Here is a 22,410-nt window from a genome sequence, read left to right on the forward strand (position 1 = left end):
AGTTGCTTTAAGCCAGACAGGTTGCTTTATTTACCAAGAAATGTATTCATCACTTAGAAAAGCCATGTTTACAAAGACAGCAAAGAACATCACTTCGAAAAGCAAGACTTGTTTTTTTTTAGCATCAATGCGTATGCACTTCAGAAATCTACAGAGAACTTTTTTCACTTTGTTTGTGTCCACAGCATTCTAGAAATGGGCACAAAACAGGAGCTGTTCCAGCAGCACATAAGGTGGCTCCAGAGCCTCAGCCACCAGAGAGGCAGAAACGCTTAAACCTCCATGTATGCCCCAGTTAACCACTAGAACATGCTAGGTCCTTGGCATTTGAGGCTTTAGCACTTCCAGTTCTGTCATCTGGGAATAGCTCCGAGGGTCCAGGACAAGCTGGAGTGTAGACGCGTCACTGACCTGATGATGAACAGACGCCCTGCTGCTTTGCACCTGTCTTCGTATGTGAAAACTGTATTGTGACTGGCTGCAAATCTAAGAGATTCACAGAGGACTGCACTACGCACTGTCCACGAACGTCGGGGCAACTGGCTTCATAACTGGGCGGGGTTGTTTCCAAGAAGCAGAGGCTAAGAAAACTGTTCAGGTGGCAACCAGATTCTCTGATATCCTACGTGGAGTCTGCTTACTATGTCCCAAAGGCCTTGACCCTATATCAAGTTACACACACCTTAACCAAGGGAGGATATGAGAGGCAAATAAAGGTGACTTGTTTGAAAGACGCCATAGGGAGAACTGAACTTCAAAACAAAAAATTCCAAGCAGGTTTCAACAGTAATTTGTCTCCAGAACAAGGAAATGTCCCCAGCCATACTTTGTACCTCTTCCCTATCAACTCCAGACTACCACAGCCCTTTTCCCAAAACTACGAGACAGCCCCCAAGCCTTGTGCCCTGGAGCGGCCCTCAGGCGATCTTGGTCAGCCACTTCTCCACGTCCCGGATGTCGGCAGAGCCAGCGTCCCCTCTTCCGCCCTTGGCACTGCACTCCAGGAACTCCACCTTGACGGGCAGCTGTGAGAACTCAAACTCTTTGCCCTTCTTTCCCAGCGGAGCAGGGGCCGTGCCGGAGCCGTCCAGTGTGCTGGGGGCAGCGGAACGGGTCACTCGCAAGGTGTTCCTGCGGGGCAAAGGAAAACATGTCGGGAGGCAAGGTTTTTGACGCAGCACTTAAGTCGTCCCAGCGGCTCGGCAGTTCACCGTTCATCCACAACTTAATCACCAACCATCAGTCATGCTGCTCTCAAGACTGCCGAATCATCTTCTGCAATTATAGGTCAGTGTCCTGGACAGGCAGGTGAGAGGGGACCCACTTCACACAGCCCGATGATGGCAGGGCAGCAGAGGCCAGGTCACACCTTCACTGAGCCCAGACCCTCTTCTAAGAGGATCTCCTGAAAGATGCCACTTTAAAATATATTTTAAAAATACATGCTGTAAGTGTTATAAAAACATAAGCTTCTGGTCTACAGCCATCCACCCTACACGTGCCCTATCTCGTCTGATCTCAAAAACACAAGCTTCTGAGAGTTGCGTGTGGGTAAACCGGGGACTTATTTTTATCTTGAGTCTATCTGGACTCAGGAGGTTAGAAATCCACAAGCCCCAGGTTCTCCCATCTAACTCTCCTCCAGGCTCTTGGGTAGCCACCGCCCTTCCCACCTTAGGTTGCCCTGCTGCCGCCTGCTGGCCCAGATGAAGGTACAGAAGCAACTCATTTGCTGACCTCTGTCCTTCCCAGCTATCCCGAGCAGAGGAAGACATGCACGCTGCCCATCTGCTTTCTTATAAAACAAAGTGTTTCTTGGTTCTGCAAGATTGCTTAAAAATTAGTGAGGAATCCACAGACAAAACTAAACAACACTACATCCAGGAAAACACACACATGCACACACATACAAAGTAAAAGTGTTTTTAAAACAAATAGTACAAAATTCTGGATACTGCCTACCTCTTGAGGGAAAAAGGGAAAAACTCTCAGGGATAAAAACGCAGGGGCCTTCTAAGCATGGTGGTGGGTATACAGGTATTCATTTTAATATCTTTAAACAATGTGCATGCCAAATAGAATCTTTTGTATATGAGATATTTTACAATAAAAAATGTCTTTGTTTGTTTGTTTGTTTGTTTTTTGTTTTTGAGTTGGAGTCTCACTCTGTCACCCAGACTGGAGTGCAGTGGCCGCTCCCGGCCACCGCAGCCTCGACCTGCTGGGCTCCGGCGATCCTTCCACCTCAGCCTTCCGAGCAGCCGGAATCACAGGCATGTGCTACCACGCCCGGCTAATTTTTTTATTTATTGTAGAGATGAGGTCTCGCCTGCCCAGGCGGGTCTCGAACCCGTGGGCTCAGGCAATCCACTCACCTCAGCCTCCCCAAAGGCGCGGGATCACAGGCTGAGCCACTGAGCCCAGCTAATAAAAAATGTTTCATAAAAAAATGCATGCATTCAGTTTTGGTCACAAGGCCATGTAAATATAGTAAATCATGTCATTTAGAAGACTATGAAATGCTTCAAAGTTGACAGAGCCTAAAACTCAAATTTGAGATTTAATTAAAATTACTCAGACTCCTAGTAACTGATGTTAACTTTCACAACTTTTAAACATTTTGCTTCACTACCTTATAAAAGAGAATTGCCTTCTGTATTGTTTTTCTCTGACTCTTACAGCAAAAAGCAAATGGTCTGAGGAAAACATGTTTCAAATGTGGAAAGACTTGGACTGAACTGTTAAAAAAAAACAAACCCAAAATGGATACACAGATATCATAATGACAGCTTTGGCTTCCCCAAAACAATCTCCAGCAACTGCAGGAGGATTTTTAGAGAAACCCGATCACCCAGTTGTTCCAATGTCCTCAGCCTAGCAGCAAGCAACCCAGTCTTAAGAGTGAGTATCAGGGGGTCAGAAGAGAGGGTGACAGACATGCAACACCGGAGGAAGAGGAGCCACGGACCTGGACAGCCAAGGCCGCCCAAGCTGTCTGTAAGGAGCCATCTGTTAAATTTGTTGGCTTTGGGGGCCACATTTTGTCTCTGTTGCCTGTTTTTCTTTTCTTTTACCTGTGCTTTAAAAATGTCAAACTCCTCTTGGCGTGCAAGCCCTGTGCAGGAGTCTGCCAATCCCTGAAGCCAACAAGATTCTAAGAAACCCTAAGCTACCGGGGACAGGGACTCCACCTTTCCTCCCATGGCTGCACCCTGAGTGCAAACACCAGATGCACTAAGGTGCTTCTAAATGCATAAAAGTGTAAGTAAGTCATAGTGGGGAAAAATGTTCTAAAAGCTGAATGTATACAATTTTTCCTCATCAGATGTTTTTCAAGCTCTCACACAAAAGCACTAAGAAACACAGCCTGCTTTACTGTAATGCTGATCATTTCTTCTAGGCAAGCTTTTGGCCAGTTCTTATCAATTTGCACAACACAAAAACATTCTAGATTCTTTAAAATTCAAAAGCTAACAGCTCAATTTACAAATTTTTAAACACTCAGAGCAGTTATATTGTTACCAACAATGTAAGAAGCTACAAAATAGTACCACAGATTTTCAGTATTCCTCAGTGTTCCTTTCTTATTCTGTCAAGAATAATTTCCAAAATGGCTTTAAAACTTTTTAGCTTTTCTTTTTTTCTGAGTCCCAACTTTTATTTATTATTATTTATTTTTCACATGTATCTTTAAACACTGCTTAATATGCCTTACAATATGGTGAATAAACACTTCCATTCACTGAAACACTGTTCTCAACTTGCATGTTAAAAAGTTTTAGTTTCTGGCTGGGCTCAGTGGCTCAGTCTATAATCCCAGCACTTTGGGAGGCCGAAGTGAGTGGATTGCCTCTCCCACGGGTTCGAGACCAGCCCAGGCAATCTGGCGAGACCTCATCTCTACAATAAATCAAAAATTAGCCGGGCGTGGTAGCGCGCGCCTATAGTTCGGCTACTTGGAAGGCCGAGGTAGAAGGATCACCTAAGCCCAGCAGGTCAATGCTAGGGTGGCCATGAGCGTGCGTGCCACTGCACTCCAGACTGGGTAACAGTGAGACTCCAATTAAAAAAAAAAAAAAGTTTTCGTTTCTAAAACCTTTCATTTCAACTATAAATGAGTTAGTAACAGTGGTAAAATAAACTGAGCTTATGGCTTCAATAAATCTTTCCATGATATGAAAAAAATCTATAAATATATTATGAATGCTTTCTACAACTCCATCAATTATTTTGTTGTTTATTTAACATACTCATCTTCAGTCTGTAATTGTGATAATCATACATAACCCCCCAAAATATGAATATGCTGCTTAAGGTCTAAGTGTTAAGATAGATAATTAGTCAACAGGCTTCATTTGTACTTACAGTTCTTTCTCAAGCTGCTGTTGAATCAGCTTTGCTGATTTTGCCATTGTAATATCTGAAAGAGGTGAAAATAATCTTGCAGTTGACACCATAACAACTCTTTTCCCAAGATTTCTCACACAGAAGAAAAATTCCTAAGTTTCTTATCGAGTGCTACTACGTATCACCATCTGAAGCTGAAAAGACAGTAAGACATGATACCCGCCCTCAAAGAGCAAGAAATCATCACATAGAGATGATTCCCTTTTCTTAAAAGAACTTTTATCACTAATTCCTTCTCTATCCAAGTAAGCTGTGTGTTTGCATATATGGGTTTTCCCAAGATAATACTTATAATGTATTATAAGTATTATGCTAATGGCCCTAAAATTGACTTTAGCATTCACTAAAGTTTTCTACACTTTACAGACCTTTCTTTTTTTTTTGAGTTGGAGTCTCACTCTGCCGCCCAGACTGGAGTGCAGTGGCCGCTCCCGGCCACCGCAGCCTCGACCAGCTGGGCTCCGGCGATCCTTCCGCCTCAGCCTTCCAAGTAGCTGGAACTACAGGTGCGTGCCACCACGCCCGGCTAATTTTTGATTTATTGTGGAGATGAGGGCTCGCCAAGTTGCCCAGGCAGGTCTCGAACCCACGGGCTCAGGCAATTCACTCACCTCAGCCTCCCAAGGCACGGGATTACAGGCTGAGCCACCGAGCCCGGCCCTTACAGACCTTTCAATTCATTACATATAAGTTCAGTCAGTTAAACAAAAAGAAAACCTACCAGTGCTGTGTTTATAACAAGAAGAGCCTTCACTCCAACAGACAATACCCTAAATGTCATTTAAAAGTTAGCTTAGCATATTCCCAGCTGAGACTAAGACAGTATGTTAAAGCCTCAAGTACACTACAGGTAAGAAGCCCTGGTTCGGCACAATGCCCATCCCCCTCTTCATACTGTGTCAGAGAAATAAAGAGAAGGGCAAAGTATGACGCCAGTAAGCGCATTCCTGATAAGGCATCATTAGTGCTGTTAGCTGATCACTTCTGAGAAATGCCTTGGGCTCTTCGCAGATCCAGAATTTTAGATCTAAGGGACCTGAGAAGATCAACGCGTCTGTTTTATCTTACAGGTAATGGAGCTGAAGCCCAGTTTTATTGGGCAAGACTAGAAGGTTTTCAGTGGTTATCAGGTTAAAGGAAAACAACTCCCAAACTCCCCTTGATAAAATGTGCTTCACTGAGACTCCACCCTGTCCCTCAAACTGTGTATCTGATATGAAATACCGCCAATCTGAGGAACTTAACTTGGCAAAGTAAAATAATTCATAATCTTAAGAAAAAACAAACCATATCAAAGAAAAAATTGGCAAGGGTCACTCTGTTGTCATTCCCTAGTCTTCTGGTAAGAAGGCAGGTCTGGTGAAAAGGCAGGAGTAGAAATTAACTTTAAGATTTAAAATCCTCCAGTTTACGGCTCATTACAGCAATGATCTCTCATCCTCAACAATAACTGTAGATAACTGAACTAACTCTTAGTAGCAATCCCCAAAAACGCAATAATTATTGCCAGAAAACATGTTGGCACCTTGCTTATTGCAGGCTATTAAGAATGACGGTGTATTCTTCAGACTCATACTGTCGATGAGCACCTGGTACAGAAATTCAGCCACATCCTTCACCTCCCGCTGGAACGCTGCACTGTCCACAACAAACACAACAGCCCTGGAGGGGGAAAAAAGGAAACACTTCACGTGAACATGCAACAGTACATCATTCCCTTGAAAAACGGTATCCTTAACTTCCTCAAATTCGATCCTGGTAACTAACACCGAAGAGACAAACATGCAGGTCTGTGCCCATGTTCTCACACAACACAAATCCTCCCTCAACAAAGAACTATCAAGTGCTACTCGGTATCACCATCTGAAGCTGAAAAGACATTAAGACGTGAAAGACCAAGAAATCGTCACACAGAGAACCCTATGACCAATGCCAGAATAGAGCTCTGCACACAGTGTAACAGGAACAGAGAGGAAGCTCATATAAATAAGACCAGATCAAAGAAGACTTAAAGAAGGATGTCACGGTTGTGCTGAATTTCAGTCACACACACAAAAAACTGGGAACAGATGGTCAGGAAAACACAGGCTTCATATCCCTAATCCACATTTCCAAAATACTTCTGCTCCAAAGCATTTCGGGTAAGGGCTACTCAACCTGCAGTAAGTTCACGCACAAACAAGTGAAACATATTCCCCAAGGAAGTCAAGGAAAGCTGGCACAACGGGAGATGGGGAAATGGGAGAAACGGTATGAGAGTGAAGGGGCGTGACAAACTGACCTGGAGAGTTTAGGCTTTTCTGACTTACGAAGACTAACTGCTGCCTAAATGGAAGACAGAGAAGTCTTAGAGAGCAATCAAGAAGTGGAGTGACCAGGTAAGGCCCGAACTAAGGCAGCAACCGGGAGAATCCTCATGTGACAGAAACAAAGAGGCATCAGAGCTAAAGTACAGCAGCCCAGAAACACTGGAGCCGACAAGCCCTGGGGCAAACTCCTGAATATCTTGAATGCCGGATGGAGACAGGAGACATGCAATGTCCAACATGCAGTTGGGAAGGTGAGATTGACCACTGTGCACCAGCCTAGAACTTAAAAGCAGTCTAAGGAGGTTTGGGGTTAGAAACCAATTCCCTAAGAAACAGAAACACCAGGCCTCCGGTGTCTCAAACGGATATGGGGTATGAATTTATACTCTCTCCAAGTATACGTACCCAAGCGGAAAGGTTTATATAATAAGTGGGCCAGGCTCATTGAACACGTATGGCCCCAACAGAAGGACTCAGGAACCTGTTGTGGAGTGAGGTTTCCATATACCAAGCATTAAAGAACACCAGCCACAATATCAACAACACCCCCTTGAAGAAAAGTTCTGGATCAAAATGACAGAGCAGAGAAGAAAATAAGCAATTATAAGGAGAACACTAATACCCAAAGAGAGAAGAGTCAGCATCCCAAAACTAGGATAACAGCGCAATCTGCAGTATGTTTGAAAATATTAAAGACATAATAAGATGATCACATAATTAAAAACCATAATAAAAATGGAACAGTATACATAGGAACAGGCTGATTTGAAGCATTAAGTATTTTAGAAGACTATTATAAACAAAATTAATCATTGAATGGAAAAATTAAGCAGAGATTACTCTCAGCTGAATAATGTAATAAACCAGAAAATAACTCTGAAGGAATCACTCAATATGCAAGGTAGAAATAATTGGAAGATATGATAGAGCAGAGACAAGAAAGGCAGAAATAACAAGGTTCAGTAACGTTAAGAAGAGTTCCAAGATGTGAGAAATGAGAATGGGAAAACCGCATGACCTGGAGGGATCATGGTAAGAATTTTACAGACCTGAAGAGAATCTTTGGTCTGGAATAGCGCACATGAACTCCAAGCACGACAAAGCCAAATCCACACCAGGCAGACTTCTTACAACAAAATGACAATTTGACTGGCTGGCAACAAGCATCTCATCTGCAGAGCAGACTCTGAGTCAGGAGCACATGAGGGAAACACGTGCCACCCAGGACTCCGTACTCAGCGAAGCAGGCATCCCACAACGAGGGCAAAATAAAGACTGCTTCAAATGAACACAGGACAAAAAACATTACTGCTCATCGCCCTCACTGCAAGCACAGTAAAAGATATCCTAAGAAAAACCGAACCTAACAGACAGAAGCAAAAGGCAAGAAGCAACGGGCAGCAAGAAACCCAAGCATCCCAGTGTCTTAGCGCATCACTGCATGTAAGAGAAAAAGCTAGCAAGAGTTAGGGGCTGAAAAGGAGCAACAACAAAACGTAAGGGCCGGGTGTGGTGGCTCACGCCTGTAATTCCAGCCCTTTGGGAGGCAGAGGTGAGAGAACTGCCTGAGCCCAGGGGGTCAAGACCAGCCTGAGCAACTTGGTGAGACCTCATCTCTACAAAACATAAATTAAAAAATTAGCCAGGCAAGGTGGCACACGCCTGTCATTTGGCTACTCGGAAGGCTGAGACAGAAGGATCACCTGAGCCCAGCAGGCTGAGGCTGGGGTGAACACGAGTGTGCCACCGCACTCCAACCTGGGTGATACAGTGAGACTCCGACTCAGAAAAATAAACAAGAAAGAGGTGAAGAAAATCAAAGTAAAAGTGCTTAAGGTTCAGCAAAAGGAAAACTGATAGGATTGATTTTAGACTGTTAGTTAAGCAATGATTAAAAAGGAAGGGGGAACCATAAAAAGAACAGAAACAGCATACTTTCAATCCAAGTACGGGAGAAAATACTAATTAAGGAGACTTGATTAAGCCAGAAAGTTGGATTTTAAAAAAGCCACATACAATATAGTAAATGTCTTTTCAACTGGCATTTATCGTGATTGTAATTTATTTGAAGTCAGTTTTATCTTCAGATTTTGAATGTTTTATTTACCCAAAATACTTGGATCACAGAGCAATAATACTGTAAATTGTAAAATATTTAGAACTGGCATTAGAAAAATAAAAGAAAGAAAATTAATTGGAAATAAACACCCAATGATGGCAAAATTTACTAGTTTTAGACTTGTCTCAATTTAAAAATTCCATTCTCATCTGTGACAAACTGCTCATCACCACCCTCTTGTGGGCAAGGAAGCAATAACAACATCTAGGTCTAGACACTTCAATAAAAAGGAAAGAACCAACCACTTCATTCCATCAAACCTAAGAAGCTGTCAACGACAAGACATATTATTTCAGCGGCCGCTAAAAAAGAGAAAATACTGCCAATTAAACGATGACACTATTGACTGTAAGATGTGTCCCAAATTCAGAGGCATTAAAATGTATCCTCAAATCACTGAAATGTGGCATGCTGGTTTTCCTCTTCAGTTTTTAATCAATGTTAGGGACCAAACAAGAAGCAAGCATGTGAAACCGCAACATATGAATTTTGAGGAAGACACGAAAAAATCTAGATTAAGATGGCCAGTTAGAGGCAGCTAGAGTAAAACCAAGATAGTTTCCTCAGCAGCCAAGAGGAGGTGGAACGGCAGCACACCCACAACTCATCAAAGTTATAATAACCACACAGAGCCAAGAAGAGAGAAGTCTATCAGCCTGGGTTGGAACTGGCCAGACTCTCGCCTGGGTCAGGCACAGACCACCAGCAGCCTCCAGACGCAGAAGAAAGAGAAGTGAGGGGACTTCAGGAGCTCTGTGCTCCTGCCACGGACTCGGAAGGCCCCGGGGCCTGGCAGAACTCTGGTCCCTCCCGGGTAACTGTCTCACCCACAGCTGTGCCCTGCCAAGGCCCCCACAGAGTGGTGCAGGGAAAAAAGCGAGCAGTTCCGGCCGTCATATTCCAGGGATTCAACCCTTGCACGGCTGCATTCTAGCTGACCTGGGAGGGCATGGTCCCCCAGGGTAAGCTCCGTGGCGACACACACCTCCTGGCTGGGGCGGGCTGCCATCAGAACCCCTGGGGCCTTGCAGCCGGCTGCACTTGGACATTCAGAAGGGAGACAGGCAGCCTGAGGCTACAGCGAGGAGCCGGTGGGGGCTGTTGCCACAGCAGCCTCTCCCAGTGTAAACCCTTCTCTGCCTGCCCTGCACAAGGGCCTCACGCCAGGGGCGGGGACTCCTTCCCAATCTCCACTGAGGCAGCCAAGAGTGCACACAGACCCCTCAAAGGCTCAAAGCAGACGGAGAACTCGGGTAATCGCCAAGCCCCACCCTCCACCTAGGCTGTCTGGGCCCTTCCCTGAAGCTACACCCCCCCAAGGAGAAACCCCTTGGCCACCACTGCAGCTGGCTTTCTCCCACGGCGTCCCCTTCTGGCCAGAGGTCAAGAGCCCAGCTCAGCACATTGGCTATAAGACCTCAGCGTTGGGGAAGCCCTGATCCCAGACCCCAACTAGCGCCGCTTGCCAAGCCACTCTGGCCACTCAGGATGCCATGAGCCAGTGCAGGTACCCAGCACAGGACTGCCACAGCTGACAATTGAGAAACTCACCACACCAGAGCTACATATAACCAAAGAAACCCTACAGTGCCTTTGTCAGCCCCCTGCCAACCTCAAGTAAGAAGAAAGAGTCTACCTAACTGAGAGGGAAGCAGAAAAATAATTCGGACAATATGAAAAAACAGAGCTCTTCAACACCCCCAAAAGATCATGCTAACTCTTCAGGAATGGATCCTAACCAAAGTGAAATCTTTGAAATTTCAGAGATAGAATTCAAAAGGTTGATCATAAAATTGATCAATGAGATTTAGGAGAAAGTTGAACACCAACAAAAAGAAATTTTAAAAAGACCGGGCTCGGTGGCTCAGCCTGTAATCCCACGCCTTTGGGAGGCCGAAGTGAGTGGATTGCCTGAGCCCGTGGGTTTGAGACCTGCCTGGGCAAGCGAGACCCCATCTCTACAATAAATCAAAAAATTAGCTGGGTGTGGTAGCACGCTCCTGTAGTTCCAGCTACTTGGAAGGCTGAGGTGGAAGGATTGCTGGAGCCCAGCAGGTTGAGGCTGTGGTGGCTGGAAGCGGCCACTACACTCCAGTCTGGACAATAGAGTAAGACTCCAACTCAAAAAAAAAAAAAAAACTATTCAAGACACGAATGAAAAGTTCCCCAAAGACACAGATACCTTTAAAAAAAACAAACCTGAAATTCTGGAAGTGAAAGAATCATTTAGGGAAGTATAAAATGCAGTGGAAAGTTATAACAGTAGACTAGAACAAGTAGAAGAAAGGATCTCAGAACTAGAAATTTAAAAAAGAACTTAAGAGTCAATAATATTAGGGCAGATACTAAAAGAAATATGAAAAGATTGTCCTGTATTTCTTGAAGCACCAATTTTAGGTAATGTAAGTATAAATGGGTATATGATGTTGGAGTTTAATAACTTCTAGGATGCATCCCAGTTTTACAATTAATTTTTTCAGATTTTAATAGTTATGCATGTCATGAAATTTGTCTCCAGAGTAAATTCAAAGTTTAATAAAAATAATAAGCATTAACATTTTCACTCTTCTTATTCAGCATAGAGCAATTCAGCATAGCCAGAGCAATCGACAAGAGAAGGAAATCAGGGGTTTCCAAACAGGAAAAGAGAAGGTTGAGCTATCCTTCCTTGCAGACAAAATGATTCTGAACCTAGAAAACCCCAGGGAGCCTGCCAAAAGGCTCCTCACACTGATAAACAACTTTGGTAAAGTTTCGGGGTACAAAATCAGCATGCAAAGGACAGCTGCATTTCTATAAACCTGCAACAAGCAGGCAGAGAACCAAATAAAAAGCACAGTCCTATTCACAATAGCCACACACACACACACAAAACTACCTTGGCATCCACCCAACCAGAGAAATGAAAGACCTTTACAATGAGAACTACAAAACATTACTCAAAGAAATCAAAGATGACACAAACAGAAAAACACTTCTTGTTTATGGATTGGAAGAATCAATATCGTCAAGATGTCCATCCTACCCAAGGCAATCTACAGATTCAAAAACCCATCAAATTACCAACATCATTTTTCTCAGACCTGGAAACAATACAGAAATTCATATGGAAACAAAAAAGAGTAAAAATAGCCAAAACAATCCCCAGCAAAAGAAATAAAGCCAGAGGTATCACACTTCTAGACTTTAAGCTTTATTTTAAAATATACATTACAGTATTATATTATCCAAGGCAACATGGTAGTGGTACAGGAATAGAAACATAGACTAATGGAATAGGATAGAGATTCAGGAAGTAAAAACATGGTCTCTCAACCAACTCATCTTTGACAAAGCCACCAATAACAACCATTGGAAAAAAAAGACCATATTTGGCAAATGGTGCTGGGAAAACTAGCTAACCACCCGCAGAAGAATGAAACTGGACCCCTACCTATTACCATATACAAAAATCAACTCAAAATGGATCAAGAACCTAAACGTTAAGCCTCCAGCTATAAGAACCCTAGAAGATACATAGGAAACACCCTTCTGGACATCAGAGTAGGCAATTAATTCATGACCAAGTCCCCCAAAGAGAATGCTAAGCTAGACAGGTGGAACCTCAACAAGCTGAAAAGTTTTTGCACAGCAAAAAAAAAAAAAAAAAACATCAAGAGAGTAAAGAGATGACCCACAGAATGGGAAAAAAATATTTGCAAATTAATGCATCTGACAAAGGGCTAACATCCAGATCTACAAGGAACTCAAATGAAGTGAAAGGAAAATAACAAACAATCCCATTAAAAAGGGGGTTAAAACATGAACAGACACTTCTCAAAAGATGACATACAAACAGCCAACAGACACATGAAAAAATGCTCAGCCTCACTATCATCAGAGAAATGCAAATCAAAACTACAATGAGATACCACCTAACACCAGTGAGGATGGCGATCATTAATACGTTAAAAACAACAGATGCTGGTGTGGCTGCAGAGAAAAGCGAACAGTTGTATACTGTTGGTGGGTACGTAAGCTAGTTCAACTATGGAAAGCAGCGCAGCAATTCCTAGAACTAAAAATTGATCTTCCATAAGAACCAGCAATCCTCTTGGGAATATACCTGGAGGAACATAAACCGCCCTACCAAAAAGACACCTGCACAGGCATGTTTACTGCCTCACTATTCACAATAGTAAAAACATGGAACCAACCCTGCTGCCCATCGAAAGTGGACAAGATAAAGAAAATGCGGTACATATACACAACGGAGTACTGTGTAGCCACAAAGAAGAAGAAAATCACGGCCTTCGCAGCAAACTGGATGCAGGTGGAGACCTTCACACTAAGGGACCACAGAAACAAAAAACTGAAAATCGAATGTTCTCACTCATAAGTGGGCTCTGATCACTAGTCACATTAGCATAAGGGTGGGATTGGCAGTTGCTGGGCACTGCTAGGGGAGGGAGGGAGAGGAGGAGGAGGGAGGGGGGCATGTGACAACACAAAGGGTACCTGGTCCGCTATCAGGGGAGTGAGGGCCACCTAGAAGCCCAAACTTCACCTGAATGCAGCCTACTTATGTAGTCAATCCCCACTTGTACCCAAAACTCTATAATAAATACATTTAAATTTTAAATAATTTTAGAAGAGTTAACATTTCATAAACACTGAGAAACACTTTTAAGCATTATGTCATATAATCCTCATGATCCAAGCTAGGGTGGGCTTGCAACCCAGAAACGGCTGACCCTAAGGCCCAAGCTCTTCCTACCACAGGACACAATGCTGCCTCCTGAATACCACCAGAGTCAGTAACACCAGTGGCCTTAACCACAGACTTTCCACAAGTCCATCTCACTTCCTTCCTACTTACCTGGCCGAAGACTTAAACCGTTCTAAGAACTGAAGCCTCAAGCTCTCATGGCCGGGGAGGTCAATCAAGGTCAGGCTATTGCCCTAAGGATGGCAGCAATAACAATAAGTTAATGTTTCAGTCAAGTTCAATGTTCCCTGTGTAAATCTTTAGTATCAGACTTTGGGTACCTAATTACTTACTGAATCAAACAAATGGTCACTGTCATTAATAAGCCAAACAAATGTTCACAGAGCATCTTCTACTCATAAACTTTCAGTTAAAGCTCTGGTGATATAACAGTAAGGAAAGACACATAATTTATGAGAAAGATGAACAAAATGTAAAATTACACATCAATACAAAATTACAACCTTGATAAAGTCTGAGGGTACATGAGAAATCTGATTCTTCACTCAGAGTCAGGGAACTGTGATCTACGTGAGGCTTCAGAGACATACCATTATGAATACAGTAAAAGCAAAAACATGTAAAAAAACAGTACTAAATATTCACGAACTCATAGCATAAGAACTTATAATTTATCATAGAGCATGGTACAATTATGGGGATTCCAAATCAGTATGGCAAAGCACGCTTCTACCATTTCCTTAATTTAATTTTTTAATTATCTGTCTACCCGACACACCATTTATTTGTTCCAACTCTGTCAACGCTTTGTGTCATTCTTGAGGCCCTACTGAGCAAGGCTATCATACACCTAGTTAAGTCCTAGTCACCCTTTCAAGCCTTCATTCTTGACCTCATGCTCAGTGTCGATGTGGCCATGGTCGATGATAAGAGTCTTGGGTGTGGCCTGGTACACGCAACAGACCCTTCAAGAGCTTCTCGGATGTTCTACTTGATCCACACCATCCATACACACAGTGCAGAGGAAGAAAATCAGCGTTATGCTCAGGCCTGACACAATCCTGTTAGATTCATTATGAACTTTCAGACAGCCTATACAGTTCTTCATAGACAAACACAAGTGTCTAACGGCCTTCATTTTTGTTTTTAGATATTGGTCAGTCTGGGGACCGGGACCGACTGCTCCATTTTTTTTTTTTTTTTTTTTTTGAGTTGGAGTCTCACTCCTTTGCCCAGGCTAGAACGCAGTGGTATGCACGCTCACGGCCACCCCGGTGTCGACCTTCTGGGTTCCAGCAATCCTTCTGCCTCAGCCTTCCAAGTAGTTGGAACTACAGACACGCACAACCACGCCTGGATATTTTAAAAATTTTATTTTAGAGACAAGGTCTCACCAAGTTGCCCGGGCAGGTCTCGAACCCACGGGCTCAGACAATCCACTTGCCTCGGCCTCTCAAAGTGCTGGAATTATGGGCTGAGCCTCCAAGCACAGCCTACTGCTCCATTTTAAAAGGTGGACTGCATCACACATGACAAGCAGTTCGGAAGACACAGCATTCGGTACACTGCTATCCCAAGAGATCAGATCGAAAACATCAAGGGGCGGGGAAGGAGTGAAGAAAGAAGGGAAGAACAATCTATATATTCAGTAGAAATACAACACATGCTGGGCTTGGTGGCTCAGCCTGCAATCCCAGTGCTTTGGGAGGCTGAGGTGAGTGGATTGCTGAGCCCGTGGGTTCGAGACCCGCCCGGGCAACTTGGTGAGACCTCATCTCTACAATAAATCAAAAAATCAGCCGGGCATGGTAGCGCATGCCTGTAATTCCGGCTACTCGGAAGGCTGAGGAGGAAGGATCGCCGGAGCCCAGCAGGTTGAGGCTGCGGTGGCCGGGAGCAGCCACTGCACTCCAGTCTGGGCGACAGAGTGAGACTCCAACTCAAAAAAATAAAGAAAGAAAGAAATATAACACAATCGTGTAATTTTAAATTTTCTAGTACCCATATTAAAAGAGTGAAAAAAAGTGAAATTAATTTTAATTATGTTATTTCATCTAATATATCAAAATTAGCATCCTTTAACGTGTAATTTAAAAGACCACCAATAATATTTTACATTCTTCTGTTGCATACTAAACCTTCAAGATCTGGTGGTGTACTTTACACTCACAGCACCCCTCAATTTGGACTAGTCATAGTTTAGGTGTTCAACAGTCACATGTGGCCAGTGTACTGGAAGGTCCAGTCCAAAGCACATCCCAAATCACCACACTTAACAAATATGGTACAGGTGCCCCAAGAATTAACGCTCTCCCAACCTGAAATTTCAAAATTCAATCCCTCATCTTTGGCTACAATGCTTAATTGTGGAAGCACCAGAAAGGGGAAACACAAGAAGAGGAAAAAGGTCTCGAAGATCTCAACTCTAATTCATCCATCTATCCATCCATCCTTCCAACCAGCGACCGAGCCCTCACTCCACTCATTCACTAAAACTTCTTAAGCATTACAATCCCCATGGCAGTCATTGTTTACATTCTGGAGCTAAAGAGATACATAACAAGTATTTTCCATGACTCCTTATATTTGAAATATACTCATATATGCTCTTTGAGATATTCATTGCAGCACTGCTTATAAAAGCAAAAGACTCTAACAATAAAATTGAATGTCTATTAATAGGGCTCCAATTAAGTAAGAATTTAATTGTATGGTATGGCAACACCGTGGACTACTATGAAGCTCATAAATCAACCAGGTAGTACGATGTATACAAATGTGGTAGGAAAAGAAAAACCCAAGCTGTATCAGTCATGCTGTTAAATGAAAAAATAATGGGCAGACCAGAGTGTTAAAAAAGAAAAACTCTAAGGGATATACAGATATGTTTGTATATGCATAGAACATTGGAAGGTTACACACAAAAAAAGGTAACAGTTATTTCTTCTAAGAAGGAAACTGGGTAGCAAGAACAGGAAAGGGAAAATTACTTTTCACCAAATATCCTTTCTAACCTTTTAAATTTTTGTCCCATGTACATGTATTACCTATTCAAAACATAAAAGAAAAAGGCTTACTGCCTTTTTAAGAACTCACAGTAAAGTAGGAAAGACTCCAACAAAAAACAAAAAGAATGTGATGTAACATTATTGTATGTAAGGTACAACAAAGCAGAGGAGGGCATGATTAAATCTGATGCATGGATTATCAAGAGCAGATTTTGTCATGTAGAATATGTTTCTCCAAAAAAATAAATACAGCCAGGCATGGTGGCTCAAGCCTGTAATCCCAGCACTTTGGGAGACCGAGGCGAGAGGATTGCCTGAGGATTGCCCACGGGTTCGTGACCAGCTTGGGCAACACAGTGAGACCTCATCTCTATAACAAAAATTTAAAAATGAGCCAGCTACTTGGAAGGCTGAGACGGAAGGACCACCGGAGGCTAGCTGGTGGATGCTGGGGTGAGCATGCTACTGCACTCCAGTCTGGGAGACTTGGAAAAATAAATAAATAAACTACAAATGGTACCTACATCCTCACACTAATTCATCCTAAAAATGTCCTTAACTAACAGATGACAGTAGAGTAAGACTGTCAGACTCCAAAACTCCATGAACATCTTACCCTGTTATTGTTGACTCTGTATACAGCAGAGCTGTCAGTAATGGATGTCTGAGTGTCTCTGTAAAGGCCTGTTAACAACTGTAAAAAACAAGAGGCGTGAGATCAAAGTAACCATATTAAGAGTAAACTTAAATCAAGAAATATTATTCTAACTCTCCAAGATATAAGTCAAATAAATGAATGCTGCTTTCAATAGCTGAAAAGGACCACATGGATTTTTTTTTCTAACCTGCAGAAAAATCTAAATAGCTGCAAACTTCATTTTCCTCTTCTTAATGGAAGACAAAACATTATTTTCAAAAGATAGTGGCCAGAATTACTGACCTTCTCTAAACATTTTTAACCATCAAAAGTGATTTGAGATTATATTCCTTCAGTACAAAGGAAATAATTTGTACTCTCAAAAGGAAAAATACAAAGCAGAAAACGTCTCCTATTCACCTCAGTAACACACACGCTCAGTTAAAATTACTAAACAGGCTGGGCTCAGTGGCTGAACCAGTAATCCCAGCACTTTGGGAGGCAAAGGTGAGTGGACTGCCTGAGCCCGTGAGTTCGAGACCAGCCTGGACAACTTGGCAAGACCTAGTCTCTACAATAAATAATTAGCCAGGCATGGTAGCGCATGCCTGTGTAGTTCCAGCTACTTGGAAGACTGAGACGGAAGGATCGCCAGAGGTCAGCAGGTCGATGCTGAGGTGGCTGTGAGTGTGCCACTGCACTCCAGCTTGGGCGACAGAGTGAGACTCCAACTCAAAAAATATATATACTAAACATATTAAAAATAAAATATTAGTGAGAAGAAACCTAACTAGTCCAATATACTAGAAAAGGATCACCCTTTAAAAAAATGTATCTTTGACAAGCTCTCAGAAAGGTTTGCTAACCAAAGAATTATAAACTATATTTAGGTCACTGGCTTCTATATCTTCAGCTGTTCTGGAATGAAAGTAGTTACGTAAAACCCTTAAATGTGATAAGGATGAAATGTCTGCCTCTGGCAAGGACAAAAAAATAGAAATCGTCAGCAATTCTAGTTTATGGGTTTTCCAAAAGTCTTTTTCTTCCAAGTAAGGCAAGAATTAAATCCCAAATTTGCCGGCAGCAGTCTCTTTTACCAAATAAACCATGAGATGACTGGAATACTAGGATGCCATAACATTTTTCAAGTTTAACAGAGGTTTAGATCAGCTGCATTTACCCTGACAAAGAGCAACGTTTTCCCGGAGTCGCAAAGGCCAACGAGAAGGACAGCTCTCTGACTGCTCCCTCTGCTCCGGATTAACTTCCAGAACACTGTGGAATAGACAGGGGGAAAGAGAACAACCAAAATTACGCCTTGATCATCATCAACGTGTGTGCATGGTCGGGATGGGGAAATTAGCAAAAGTCTACAACAAAACAGCTCCTTTGCCTGAATTCACTTTTGCTGTTATCGCCACCCTTATAATCTTACCGCCATCGTTGTTGTTTGGGGCCCGCTGTCAATCACCTGTCAGTTTTTCTCTGCACTCCTTACTCTGACCGTGAACTCCAGTGCTACCTACCTTGGGACCCCCAGCGACCAGCCCGCAAACACGGAAAGCTCAAAGTTGTTGTCAAGTGCCCCTTTACGTCCCGGCAACGAGAAGAGCAACCCGTGCACCGCAAGGCCGTCGCTCCGGGGGTCGCCCACGATCCCCCCCCCATCTTAACGTACTACTGTTGCCGCGGCCGCAGGCAAGAGGGCGGGGTGGCAGAAGAGTGAGTCTCATTCTCCAGCCGCCCCCTCCCCCGTGCCCTCTCGACCCCGCGGCCGCGGCCTGCAGAAAGGGCAGCTGAAATCCGGACCCCCGCCCACTCGGCCCCCGCCAGAACCCCGACCGCCTCTTTACCCAGTGTCAGCAGCACTACTAAACACGCCACCACTACAGACAGCAGCGTCAGGTCGCTCTTCTGCAGCTCCTGTCGCAAGGAGTCCAGGTAAGGCTGGAAGGTGACCCCAGCACCGCCGTCCCCCACCCGGCGCGAGTCCCCAGAAGCCATGGATGCGACGCGTGGTCTCCGGCGCCGCCAAAGCGACGTGGCCTTGACCTCTGCGCAGGCGCGGAGAGAGGAGCATCACGGGAGTAGTAGTTCCTGAGCTGTATTTCCTTCTTCCGGCGGCGAGGATCTCCAAGTGCCTGATGGGAGTTGTAGTCCTCTGGTACCCCGTGCTCCTGCAGAAAGGTATTTCACCAGGGACACACTCATCCTTTAGGATATGGGCCAGTCGTCGCCGCCTTCTTTATGACTGTTGAAAGAAGGATGAAGCCGGGCTCGGTGGCTCAGCCTGTAATCCCGCGCCCTTGGGAGGCTGAGGTGAGTGGATTGCCTGAGCCCGCGGGTTCGAGACCCGCCTGGGCAACTTGGCGAGACCTCGTCTCTACAATAAAAAAAAAAAAAAAAAAAAATCAGCCGGGCATGGTAGCACGTGCCAGTAATTCTGGCTCCTCGGAAGGTTGAGGCGGAAGGATCGCTGGAGCCCAGCAGGTCGAGGTTGCCGTGGCCGGGAAGGACACGCCACTGCACTCCAGTCTGGGCGACCGAGTGAGACTCCAACTCAAAAAAAAGAAAGAAAGAAGGATGAAATGAATTAAATGAATGGCTCCCGAAGTTTTCCCTGAGGATTGCAGTCGGTCGGTAAGTGAGGTGGGACTTGTGAGGAACTCAAGCATCCTACAAATATTTAATCTAAATTTAGTGTGGCAAGGGATGTGACAGATGGATGTAGTGCAGGGTGGGAGTACATAAGGGGTTGCGGAGTCCGTCTTGAGTTCAGAGAAAAGTTGGTGGAGACTGGAGCTGAGAATAAGTTTGCACCTGCGGGCAGTTAAAAGAAAGGAATGTGCCGTGCAGAAGAAACAAGCCCGTGATATGCGCGGGAAACACATAAATCAGTGTCCCCACTCTGCAGATCTGGGACTGCCAACTCACATGTCTGCTTTAAAGGAAGCAACGAGGAAAAGAAATGATCGAGAGGGCTGGGGGCTGCTGAAAACCACACAGGTCATTACTGCTGGAAGGAGGCAGGTCTTACTTAGCCAAGTCGATGTTATAGGACCCAGGCGGCCAGTTCTTCCCATGTTTCAAGAGAAGCAGATTTTGATGGGAAACGTTCCACTTTAAAAAAAAATAGCAGACAATGAAAAACATTCAAAAACTTGGGAGGCTGAGGTGAATGAATTGCCTGAGCCCGTGGGTTCGAGACCCGCCTGGGCAACTTGGCGAGACCTCATCTCTACAATACATAAAAAATTAGCCGGATGCGGTAGCGCTTGCCTGTAGTTCCAGCTACTTGGAAGGCTGAGGTGGAAGGATCGCCGGAGCCAGAGTGAAACTCCAACTCAAAAAAAAAAACAACAACATAACTTGTGGCCCAAACTAAACACCTCTGCTAACCCAAAGTGGCCCCCAGCCTAGAGGGTCCCAGTTTGCAGTCTCTGTCATAACAGGTGTCACTGTTTTACAGTGTACACGTGATTTAATTGTATGTATGACCGAGTAAAGGCAAGGAGACATCAATGTCATTGAATTACCAAAAGACAATGACCATTTGTATACCTAACCCTGAATTGTACCCCACATCTTTAAAATAAAAAGTAAAAAAAAAAAGCCAAAAGAAGTTTATTAGTCACAGTTCTACATTGTCATTGTGTTGTGTTTAAAAACACACACAACAACAACAACAACTGAAAAGCAGAGCTGGGGAAGGACACAAAGGGAGGGTTCTCATGCACACATGCCTGATAACAAAAACTAGCCCAAAAGATTGCAAAAACCACACACTTGCACAAAGGTCATCTCAAGCTTACACAAAAAATTACTTATGTGAGAACATCTGCCCAACAACTGCCTGTCCAACCTTGGATTGACACTGCCTGTGTTGTTGATCTTTGTAGCTAAGGATAATTATCTCAAAACAATTATGGAATCCTCTTCATTTTTTTTCTTTAAAAAACTTTGTCTCTCTCTACTTCCTTGATACATAGTTTACTATGGCACATGTATTCCCATTGCCATGCCTAGTCCTGAATAAGTATCATTTTCTTTCAGAGCGTCTCCCTCTCTGCTTGTTATTTAGGTTGACACCATGCAGGGCCACACAAAACCTCAACATGCAGAGTTCTCTGCCTTTACTACTAATGTGTCAGGGAGTAGCTAGGTAGAGACATTTTTTTCTTGGGTAGGAAGTGAAACACAGATGGTAAGATTTGTGTTCAGAAGGCTTGCGGTATGATTAGGCATACCTCAAAAACCAGGACCCAGGGGAAATGCAAACCCTTTGGTTGTTCGTTTAGCCTCATGATCCATGGATGCCAAGTCATCCATTACAAGATCGATAAAAGTTGTTTAGAATCGTCTTTTAAGTAGGAGTGGCAAGAAATGGAACTGGAAAGGTTTGCAGGAACCAGATCAGGTTTGCTGTGCTAAGGAAGAGTTTATCTGAATGCAATAAGAAGTTTCATTTGGGGTGACGTAGACAAGTGAAGTATCTATGGAGAACTATGACTTGAGAGAGAAAAGACTGCAGGGAGAGAGACCTGCTGGCACTTCTTGCGGTATTTAGGCAAAAGATGCTAGGGGTCTAAGACAGAGACAAACATAGGCATGGAAAAGAGGACGCAAATTTGAGAGACATCCAGAATGTAAAATATGTAGGCTATGATTAGTTAGACTCAATGAGTTAAGTAAGAAAGAGTTACCAAGGCTGTATCCTAGGTGGTTCGTGGGTGACTAGGAAGATGAGAGTACCACTGAGTGAATTAGGGACCTCAGTGGGCGGGGCAATGGTCTGCAGACCCAATGGAAGAGGGGTAGCCCCAATGAAAATGACCTCTTTTTTTGTATGTTGATTTTCACATGCTTCCAGGAAATCTAAAAGCTTATATCAAGCAAATGATAGAGTAAACACATATAAAGTTCCACAAATATGTGCTAGGTTTTAATTTGCAAATCAGCAAAAAGCAAGTGGCCATTCAAGTCACGGTGAGCAGGAGGAATGAGAAGGAGAGAGAAAGCCACAAAGAAGCCTAAGAAGGACAAATCAGAGACACAGAGGTAAGAGAAACATGTCCTGGAAGCTGTGGTTGGTGGGCGAGACAGTGGGCAGTGATGATAGTTTCTAATGTGAATGAGCAGTTCCGGCTGCCAGGCTTTGTTCCAAATACTTTTTTTTTTTTTTTTGAGTTGGAGTCTCACTCTGTCACCCAGACTGGAGTGCA

The 22,410-nt window shown here is 43.7% G+C and overlaps 1 protein-coding gene across 1 annotated transcript in view; it reads right to left on the minus strand.

The window, feature by feature from the left end:
* The window catches only part of LOC103259909 (serotransferrin-like), a 63,116-nt gene continuing 40,706 nt past the window's right edge, over positions 1-22,410 (minus strand). Inside the window, 8 exon segments of the mRNA XM_021712084.1 lie at positions 1-1,131; positions 4,366-4,420; positions 5,933-6,069; positions 13,694-13,776; positions 17,168-17,245; positions 18,369-18,463; positions 19,042-19,209; positions 19,212-19,285. Of these exon segments, the coding sequence (XP_021567759.1) occupies positions 918-1,131; positions 4,366-4,420; positions 5,933-6,069; positions 13,694-13,776; positions 17,168-17,245; positions 18,369-18,463; positions 19,042-19,209; positions 19,212-19,285 (904 nt within the window). The 3' untranslated portion in view covers positions 1-917.

Source organism: Carlito syrichta, unplaced genomic scaffold (genome assembly GCF_000164805.1).
Source record: "Carlito syrichta isolate Samal-C Ts95f unplaced genomic scaffold, Tarsius_syrichta-2.0.1 Scaffold303058, whole genome shotgun sequence".
In the NCBI taxonomy this organism is placed as follows: Eukaryota; Metazoa; Chordata; class Mammalia; order Primates; family Tarsiidae; genus Carlito; species Carlito syrichta.